The sequence below is a fragment of the Amphimedon queenslandica genome, unplaced genomic scaffold, assembly GCF_000090795.2.
Source record: "Amphimedon queenslandica unplaced genomic scaffold, v1.1 AMPQUscaffold_13430, whole genome shotgun sequence".
Lineage (NCBI taxonomy): Eukaryota > Metazoa > Porifera > Demospongiae > Haplosclerida > Niphatidae > Amphimedon > Amphimedon queenslandica.
Genome location: NW_003546334.1, coordinates 99461 through 110160, shown reverse-complemented (window position 1 = coordinate 110160; position 10700 = coordinate 99461). Strand labels below are relative to the sequence as shown.

Sequence of the window (10700 nt, the reverse complement as noted above, 5' to 3'; positions counted from 1 at the left end):
AATTCACAATGCATGTACATGTACATACATTATACTACACTTATACACTTATTATTAATAAAACATTATTAGTCCATTGGCATACAGTGAGATACTGTCAATAGTCAGTTACTACATTAGAACAATATCACAGACTGTTAATAGTAACAGCATTCATACACTCAGACAAATTAGAAATGACTTTTTATCACATGTACATGTTTCTATCACGTGTGGAAATTCAAAAAGGGCACAGCAGCAGTAAGCAGCAGTATAGTACATGTGCACAGGAGGAGTATAGTACGTAATTATTACCAAGTAAGTGTCAGGACAACACTCACTATATGAAACCTTTCATGCAGCTTTGTTTGATGATCTATTGCTTTCTTTCTATTCTTGGGCCAGTATCTTAATATCTAGTAAAATGCACATTAAAGAGCTCTTTAGTGACTAGTTTGGTTAGTTTACTTAGTTACTTTTTTCTCCTTTTTTGTCTTCATGCTATTGTTTATGCTATTGATTTTTGTTATTGATGTTTAGGGTGAAAATTGGTGTCTTAATTTTTATTTCCTTACAGTATACTTAAGGTAATTAAGGATGCTTATAGCAGACAAGTCCTCCAACCATTATTAGGTGCCTGTGCTCACAGTTATACATGTACCTGATGCTATAGATCAGTATTCATTAGTAAACCCTTTCACTATGATTGATCTATTGCTTATACAGACTAGGCCACAAATCTTAATAATATCCAGCAATCTAATCATGGAGTGTATAATCATCAAATGAATATTGAAAAGCTCCTTCCAATAATTAAGACTGTCACATGTTATTAGAACTTATAAAGTTACCTCAGTTTCCCACAGATTGAAGTGAACATGGACATAATTACTGTGAATACACATGTCATACATTATTGGGTGAATGAGTCACTGGCTAAGAGTAATGGAGGTGTAAGTCTGGCACTGCTAATAATCACGTACTCCATTGGCAGTCTCACAGACTGTTAATAGTAACCACAGGCATACGAACTTGAACATGTTTCTATCACATGTACATGTTTCTGTCACGTGTACACATTCAAACAAAGCCACCATTGTCCTCACTAGGCCAGTATCTATATAAGTAGCTGAAGGATATCAGTATATCATCAGTACATCATAAAGAGATAAAGAAAGATACTACTACTATCAAACTGAAGATGACTTCATTCCAGCGTATGGTCCTTGTTGCAGCTGTACTCTTCATGATTACTGCTCATGTAGCTGATGCTCATAATGTTAATTGCGCTTGTTTCTTTGGTTATCACTGTAGTGATCATTATCATGTGATACCAAACATCGTAAGTTAAACTAATCTACAAATACATGTATGATGTATTTCTATAGCCTGGACAAGAATGCTGTAAGATGGGGTTTAGATCTTATAAATGCAAAGTTCAAGGAGAAAACACATACCGACATTGTCACGACTGCTAAAGAAGAAACAATAAACTGATACTAATAATAATAATAATAATAACAACAAATATACATTATAACTTTAATATACATGTAATTATATGTACATAATGTTTCTTTATAAATTATTATTATTATTATTATTATTATTAATTATAAATCATTATTATAATATGGTGTGCTGTACTAAGGTACATGTACATTGTACATACCACTGCTGTACTACTACTTTGTATATTGTACTATTTATAAACGTGCTTTGCCCCATCTCTGCCTTCTCTTAATGGACACTCTCTATAGCGTACACCTCCATTTAACGGACAGCACCTAATATACCAATTACATTCCTTACTGTATAAAACAACCTCCACGTAAAGGACACCTCTGTATAACAGAGGCACTTTCTTGACCCAAAGTGTCCATTATATAGAGGCTAGTCTCTAACTAAGACAGGATTGGAGACAAGTTATACATGTACATGTATATACCATCTCTCTCTCTCTGATCTCTTTTTCCATTATTACTCGTACAACTAATTACAATACTTAATTAAATAACAATAAGCTTGAAATCTCTATAGGATCTCCTAATTGATTGTAAAATTCCAATTAAAGATTGATTTAAGAGCTTTACAAACATCACCTAACCCCAGAGGAGACCAGAATGAGTACAACTTACAACTAAACAACTTAGAATAACCTATGATGTGCATGCATTACATAATCAGTGAGTATCAGCAAGTTTACTACAGTACATCAATATTGTATACATACATGTACATTGTACTGAATAATATAGAATATTAAGATATTGTGTAATTTTTAGATTCTTTTATACAGTAAGGAATGTAATTGGTACACTAGTAGTCTACTGTAATGTAATATACAGTAGAAATGACCTTGGCACATTTCTATGACACAAGTACATGTTTCTGTCACATGTACACATTCACCATGTTCTTACTAGGCCAGTATCTACATGTACATGAATGACTCATAAAGTAAAGGAAGTGTAATAGTGATACTGTCAACAGTCAATGGTTTAATTTATGTCTTAATAAAAATGTGTTGGTAGAATCTTTAAGCATTCATGTACATGCATAATGGACACTTCGATACCACACTTTGAACATTTATAAGTATGTACTTCTAAACACATCATAGCTAGAGCTCTGTCTCACATAATGGATATACAGTACATGAATATGCACATGTACCCAAGACTATAGTACATTTAGTAGTACATGTTGGCATAAAACGTGTCATAATAGCCAATAGAGTAGGTACTACGTGTTCATATTGGCAGTGACATTAGCTGCTGATAGTAACCACACTCTCCACACGCTTGATAAAATAAGAATTTAAAAATGACCTTGTACATGTACATGTTTCTGTCCATTTTATATTTAATGCTAATCACACAATACACACACACATACACACACTCAATCTCTCTCTCTCTCCTGGCCGGCTGTTCACCACGGCTATACATGCTAGCACAGTAATAGTAAAACTTCTTTATATTGTTGCATGGTATGATATTTGGTGTTCTGAGTCGTGGATGGAGGGCTGGGGGCGGGATGCAAGGAAGATAGCCAGGAAAAAAGCCTAGGCAGGTAGGCAGACTAGGAGATTCAACCGACTGTGGCCAACACTCTGATGTCTGACTATCGACAAGAGTTGGGCGTAGTGTCCTCTCTTAAACTAAATGTAATAATATTTAACCTCTCTCTCTCTCTAACCTGCTCTATGTCAGCGTCTACAGGTAAATATGATATGACATGTCAATATCTTTCCACTAATTGTAATATTCTTGACTGACACAAACCCATAAAGAAGAGGGACACAAAACTGGCCCAGATTCCATCAATAAATGACCATTCCAGACAATGTACATTGTACATCATATAAATTAATGTACTACATTGAAGAGCTCTTTCCAATAAAAGACTATTTATCATTCCTACCGCATTTTTATTAAAAGCTACAGCAGGTACCCACAGGTTAAAGTGAACATGGACACAATGTATTACATGTACATGTATATTCATTGAGAGAGGGTGAAGAAGGACTATGTGTCAGGCTGCCAATAGTGACTTACTCCATTGGTAGTATCACAGACTGTTAATAGTATAACGACACTCGTATGCATTGGGCATGTTTCTATCACGTGAACACATAAAACAAAGACACTATTGTCACTAGTAGCCCAGTATACATGTACATGTACATTGTATCAATATCTAATAATATTACCTGCTCTGTGCCAGCTTCTTCTAGATATCAGATGAAAGGTGAAGAGTTTCCCATTGATTGTAATGTTCTTGATTGATATGAACCCGTGAAGGAGGGGGACACAAAACTGGTCCAGTTCAGGTTGAGCTACAAACTCCCTCAATAAATGACTGTTCCAGACAAACCTTTCATCAGCCTAAGAGGAGAGAGGGAGGGGGAGGGAGGGAGGGAGGGGGAGGGAGGGAGGAAGGGAGAGAGGGAGAGAGAGGGGGGAGAGAGTGGGAGAGGGAGAGAGAGAGGGAGGGAGTGAGGGAGGGGAGCAAAGAGAGAGGGAAAAGAGAAGGGGACATGCTAGTAAAATACACTTATCCAAACAAAATAATGATTACACTAATATAAATATAACACTCACTCTATTGAATAAAGGCAATTGATAGAATCCATTATTATCAGTTGATAGTTGGTGGAGTCTTTGCTTGGTATGAGTGATATCATAAGAATAAGAGTAATAGAAACCAGCAGTATCTAACACCCTGTGGATCATAGCTAGGTAGACACGATTATCCCTTTCCTGTAGAGAGAGAGAGAGAAGAAAGTACATATACATGTATGTACATGTTTGTATACATAATACATACATGTATACATATACAAAGTATACATGTACAGACTAGCCTCTATATAATGGACACTTTGGATCAAGACAGTGTCTCTGTTATACAGAGGTGTCCTTTATGTGGAGGTTATTTTATACAGTAAGGAATGTAATTGGTACACTAGGTGCTGTCCGTTAAATGGAGGTGTATGCTATAGAGAGTGTCCATTAAGAGAGACTATACTGTATACATGTACTGTAGTTGAAGAATCCTCTCGTTTAATGAGAGAAAGGTAACTACCATATAGCCGCTTAATTTCGAGGGTACAATTTTCGCTGTTTTCGTGGATTTTCCGTATCCGCAAAAGTTAATTCCGTAAAATTATCTGTATCACCCTATAAACACGTGCTTTAAAATAAGAACCACGAAAAAGTTAATTCGCAAAAAAAGACTTGTGGCCTGATTTGCAAAAGTTTATTGCCTCGAAACTTTGTGGCTATACGGTAGTACACTTCCTATTACACATTGGCACATTTTAATGAAGTTTTAAAAATGAATTTAAAAAATTAAAATGAAAAAATGGTAGACTCAACACAAAAAACATAAAGCTGTGTATATCCCTAACCTGTGATTGTGTTAAATGGAGTGTGCTCTTAACAAATGGTATGACGTCATAATTAGTCATCTGATATATTTCGTGTCCGTTAATGATACCTACCAACCTGTGCTGAGTACCAATTAATAAATAAGGACCTGGAGGAGAGAGAGAGGGAGGGAGAGAAATAATGTAATTAAAATGGCCATAACATTCTACACAGCATAAGTACATCAATATGTATCAGAAAATGTAATAAAAATTTGGGGTGATTTCGGAGCCATTTTTTGGAAAAAACTATGGGCTATAGCCTTGGGTATTTTTCAAAAACTGGTTGTTTTTAAAAAATGGCCATAACTTGAAAAATTGAAGTCGGAATCAACTCGAACTTTCTACAAAGCATAAGGACATCAACATGTATCAGAAAATGTAATAAAAATTTGGAGTGATTTCAATTCATTTCTTGGAAAAACCATGGTACAGGACACTTTTCAAAAATTGACTATTTTTTTCAAAAACTCAAAAACTATTAGTCAAAATCAGCTCAAACTTTCTACAACAGTGGTGGATTATAATAGTGCCAGTAATTATTAATTAAAAGAGGTCACATGACTTGATTACCTCCTAATAATCTAATTAATCCAATTAATAACTGACAGTCCCTCCTCTCTCCATTAATAGCTGACACTTTACTTCTATCTATTAATTTAAAAATAAAATAAAAATAATAAAAATAATAATGATGGTGATTAATATGTACATGTACATATAAATAATACTATACAATAAAAAGTTGTGAATTTAATTATTTCATTCATTCATGATTCATTACATGTTAAATGCATCACCATTACAAAACGACCAATTTAATTATTATTATATTATTATAATAATTATTATTATTTATTTATTATTATTATTATTTTCAATACTGCAAGTTCTCATGCCCCGCCCACTCACCCACTAATTGCAGTTGACAGTCAAATTTCATAATCTCCAACACTTTATCAATATTACCAGAGGTGGGCACTAAATAGAAACAATCATCAGTAGAGATACTACATAAAAAAGAAAATAGAAAAAAGAAAGAGGGGAAGGACAGAGAAAGATTTAAATATATTCCTCCATTTTTCTCTCACAGTTGCAGTCTGGATGAGGCTCTTGAAGAAGTAGACATCTTTCTCTACTAACTCCGTATAACACGGTACACCTGACAAAGAAGAAACAGACTCCGTATACTAAAACCACGTGCTCACCCGTGGTAAAATGGCCGTTAGTATCAAAGCGCAGAGGACTTTCCCCCAGTTTATCTCGCGAGTCAATGCTGCTATGATACACACTGGGGGACTGGCCATGGTGAGAGGAAACTGGAGAGAAAAGTAAAAGAAGTTATTTTTTATAAATATTAATTTTTGTTAATATTTAGGATGCCTGGATGGGTATGTCTCGTACTGGTACATCATATGGTCCATTGACTGATATTCCTGACTGGTCTTATGTAGGTAAGGATATGAATAACACTTTAATATCTAATACTGTAATTAGGAGGGTAAATACATACAATTATTGGCAATGATAATCTGGGTAACATACAACCAAATATTTTTTCTTTTCCTTTAAGTTTTTGTAAAATTTACGCAAGATACAAAAAGTTTGACAATTTTACAGAAATGTTCTGATAATAGTGGTATAGTATTGCCATTGAAGTTGTCATAAGACCTTTGTTTTGATAGCTAAAATGATTAAATTCTACCAATATTTATTTATAGATGGTCGTCCCTCTCCAGTGACTGTCAAGAGACAGACTAAAAGAAAACTGAGATTAAACTTTTTAAACGTAAGAAATCAGTGTTTATTAGTGTTCTAATTAAAGCCCCTCATAGAAACGTGTAAAGACACTGCTGAAGGAAGTTGATCTGGCAAAATTTGAGTCAAAGACAAAGAGAAGAGTATAACCAGGAGGAGGAGGAGGAGGAGGAGAGAGAACTTAGAGGAGAAGGAAGTGAACAATAATAGCTAACTATAAATTGATAATATTGTTATGTACATGTAGCTACGTTAGTATGGAATGAACATTGAACATTCATGAGTTTAGTATATTAATAATTTATCATGTAAATTTTTATTAATTTCTATTGAGACATTGATAATGACCCATGGATGTAGTTCAGTCACACATACATACTATACTTAGAGAGCTTGCCTTTTATCATGTGAAATGACCATATTTAGTCATAATAATGGTAAATTCTGTAACAACAATGTAGTAGAAAATCACTCTCACATGACACTGATAATGATCCATGAATATAATTCAATGATAGTTCAGTTACACATACACCCACTTTTCTTGGACTCTGGATACACACCCATCCTTTATAAAAAAGTTGTTCCTTTTAAAACGTGTGAAAGTTATAATAACTTTGCAGTAGCATTTCTCCTCTTCCTTTACTGTATAAAGTCCTTCTTTCTTTATTGTGGTGTAAAAGATCACAGAAATAGCTACAGCTTAAGTTACATTGTCCTCCATACTATAGTACAAGATGATTGATGTCTCTCAATGGAGAGCAAGTATTGGACTGTGGAACTACGGTCAAGCTGCCTCCAGTAGACCAGCTAATGGCTGCCACTCTCACTCATTCAAAGCTGCAGTAGACAGCAAGTCAGGCAGTACTACATCAGGAGAGAAGACATCTAAAGTTCTAAACTGCCAGCAGCTCTGTCTCTTATTGTCTCTCTTCTTTTATCTTTATTAAGATATATGAAGCTCAATTTTATTCCTCCAACTGGTAAACAAACTAACAGTATATAATATTATCATACAGTGTATTTACAATAGGTATAATTACTGTTACTGTTATGATCCACTGCCTCCAGTCATTAGTCTTGTTTATAGCTACTATTGGGAGTAGCTCTGACCTGATCTACTATTTGGTTTTACTTCTCCTCCTCCTCTTATCAGGAGATGTTGAACTCAATCCTGGTCCTATAACAGGTATAAACATACACTTAATACAACACTCATTAACTGATACACTACTGCAGGTAATCCAAAGGATATATTAAGGACTCATTCTGTTAAACTCACTGATGCTATTACTACTAACCTTTACAGAGTAACTGATGCACTGTATGCTGAAGGACTGATACCACTGGATGCTAAAGAGAATATACAAACAGTAACAGGAATATCTGATTATAGGAAATCAAGTCAATTAGTGTCTGTGATACAACGACAGTTGGAATCCTCTCTTAATCCAGAGCAGTATCTTATTGATATATGTCATGTATTAATAAACCAACAACAAAGTACACTAACAGATATTGCTACCTCTATATTACACCAGTTAGGTGAGTGTGTGTGTGTGTACATTATTAGTATCATTATATCTCAATACATTAGGTCAGTCTATACCTGATAATGTCAGTTTACATGAGCCTAATACACCAGTTACTAATATAAGAAGTAATATTAAAATTTAGTTCCTCCTAATTACTTGATATTTGTTATCTTCATATAGTTGTCACTAGTACAAGTCGATGGGAAAAAATCTGTAACAAAATACTAAATATATTTGGCCGTCTACCAAATGACATTCAAGGATATGTTGACGTTATGAGACAACACTACAAACACCAACCTATTGTTGCCGCAGATTGGCCACCAAGAATTGGAAAAGATTTTTTTGGAAGACTAGCACTAGTAGAAAAGCAAGACTCCAGCACACAAGCAGAATCAGCTTGGCATATGCTAAGAGGACAAGTTGATAAAACAGTTAAACTAACTGGAAACAAAGAGATAAGTGTTGAAGATGTCCTCCAACCCACAGATAGTTCTCTGTCTCTCAGAGTAGTAATAGATGGTCCTCCTGGTATTGGCAAGACAACACTCTGTCGTAAACTGTTAAATATGTGGTCTAATGGAACACTTGTACACCAACAGTATGACTTGGTACTTTACTGTCCTTTAAGGAATAGCAAGATAGCTACAGCTACTACACTAGCTGACCTGTTTGAGTATAGACGTTATGAAGTTCCCATGGTAGCTGAATGGTTTGAAAAGAGGAATGGAAAAGGATTACTGATAATCTTTGATGGTTGGGATGAACTAAGTGAACAACTCAGACAGTCTTCATTAGCTGCTAGTATCATTCATAGAAAGCAGTTAGACCAATGTTCAGTAATTGTTACCTCTCGTAGCTATGCCTCCACTTCACTTTTGAAAATGGATTCTCTCAGTAGACATGTTCAAGTCATTGGGTTTTCTAAGGAAGAAATATCAACAGTAATTATACAAACACTTCAAAAAGATACAAAACTAGCACAAGAACTTGCTGATGAAAATACAAATTCTTGGAATCACTATAAATCAAATTTCACAACTACTCAAAGCAGTAAGGACTCACAACTAGCAGTGAAACTCATTAATGATCTTAAAGTGCGAAATGATGTGCAATCATTGTGTTATGTACCACTAGTCTGTTCCATGGTCATCTTAGTTTATTGTAAGGAAGAAGGACACTTACCAACAACACTCACTCAGCTCTATGAGAACTTTATCCTACAAACTATCAGAAGGCATGTGGAAATAAAACCAAGACATGACATTGACCCATATACTTTAGGTAGTCTTTCTTCATTACCATCACAATTAGCTAAACCTTTACAAGAGATATGTCAAATAGCTTATACTAACCTGGCTAATACAAGAATGACATTCTCTTCACATCAACTACAGGCACTGAGTGAGGCAGTCAAGGAAGACTATCTTGGATTGATGACAACATTCACAGAATATGATGAGGAGAAGTATCATTTCCTTCACTTGAGTATACAGGAATTTCTAGCTGCATGGTGGATAGCTAAGCATGAGGAGAAGACAGAGGAAGTGTTTAAGGATCACTTTGATGATGATCACTTTCGAATGTATCTGAGGTTTGTAGCAGGTCTAACTCACCTTGAACATGAGAGCTATCAACAGTATTTTAATAAAGAACAACTTGACTTACAGTGTAAGAGGACACGGTTGTCTGGACTTCAAACTTGTTACCTCTCCTACTTCTATCAGAATCCTGAACATAAAAGAAGTTTTATCCAAAGTCAGATCAACATTAATCATATCAGATATGATGATTTTGACAATGTTCCCATTCTTCTTTTTCAACTCCTGTATGAATCACAAAACACAACATTATGTCAATTATTAGCACAATCCATCAACAACCACTCACTGTGTCTGGATAGATTTCGAGTATCATTATCATTGTTTGACTGGTTGTGTCTCAGTTATTGTATAAACAATTCCAACACAACATGGAATCACTTGCACCTGGGGACTGTATATAACCAGTCACTATCAGTCTTTATTGCTGGACTAACCAATAACTCACTACAGACCCAGTGTAAGAGACTGGAGGTAGGGTTGGATGAACCCACTGGTAAATTAATACACAAATTATTACAATCATCACTTCTATACAATATTCATGAGTGCTACTGTGTATTATCATCAGGTCAATATGTTCCCTGTCTTGTATTGTTACAGTTCCTCAATCTTCCTCAATTGAAGATACTGCACTTAAGAGTGTATTCTCCTGGAATACCAACAGTTGACAATACATGCTACACAGAACTTGAGAAATGTATAGAAATGAATTCATCACTACAAGAAATAAATATTGGGTATAGTGGACTTAACGAACTAACAAGTACCATTATCAGTGTCATTAGAGGAGTAACAAGAAATAAAACAATAACATCATTAACAATGCATAATGATGATACTTCTCTTCTACCTGATGGAGTAATAGAGCAGTTACTAAAGGACAACAACACA

General features: G+C 34.9%; 2 protein-coding genes across 2 annotated transcripts; one reads left to right on the top strand and one right to left on the bottom strand.

Moving 5' to 3' along the window:
- Positions 1-3674: 3674 nt before the first annotated feature.
- Positions 3675-6079, bottom strand: LOC100636786 (phosphatidylinositide phosphatase SAC1-A-like). The gene is made up of 6 exons (XM_019995843.1): positions 6004-6079; positions 5825-5922; positions 5486-5563; positions 4895-5022; positions 4086-4244; positions 3675-3869 (listed from the first exon to the last, which is right to left on the bottom strand). Exons 1-6 carry the CDS (start codon positions 6039-6041, stop codon positions 3675-3677), a joined length of 696 nt encoding a protein of 231 aa, XP_019851402.1. The 5' UTR covers positions 6042-6079.
- Positions 6078-6948, top strand: LOC109581598 (39S ribosomal protein L52, mitochondrial-like). The gene is made up of 4 exons (XM_019995856.1): positions 6078-6243; positions 6299-6366; positions 6634-6701; positions 6748-6948. Exons 1-4 carry the CDS (start codon positions 6131-6133, stop codon positions 6817-6819), a joined length of 321 nt encoding a protein of 106 aa, XP_019851415.1. The 5' UTR covers positions 6078-6130; the 3' UTR covers positions 6820-6948.
- The last annotated feature ends 3752 nt before the right edge of the window (positions 6949-10700 follow it).

Excerpts from the sequence above, each read along its gene's own strand:
- LOC100636786 (XM_019995843.1), bottom strand. The coding sequence starts at position 6,041 with ATGTCTACTTCTTCAAGAGCCTCATCCAGACTGCAACT. Across the intron at positions 5,923-6,003 it reads GCCTCATCCAGACTGCAACT|TATCTCTACTGATGATTGTT; the intron begins GTGAGAGAAAAA and ends TTTTTTATGTAG. Across the intron at positions 5,023-5,485 it reads ATTAATTAGATTATTAGGAG|GTCCTTATTTATTAATTGGT; the intron begins GTAATCAAGTCA and ends TCTCTCCTCCAG.
- LOC109581598 (XM_019995856.1), top strand. The coding sequence starts at position 6,131 with ATGGCCGTTAGTATCAAAGCGCAGAGGACTTTCCCCCAGTTTATCTCG. Across the intron at positions 6,244-6,298 it reads AGAGGAAACTGGAGAGAAAA|GATGGGTATGTCTCGTACTG; the intron begins GTAAAAGAAGTT and ends TTAGGATGCCTG. Across the intron at positions 6,367-6,633 it reads TCCTGACTGGTCTTATGTAG|ATGGTCGTCCCTCTCCAGTG; the intron begins GTAAGGATATGA and ends ATTTATTTATAG.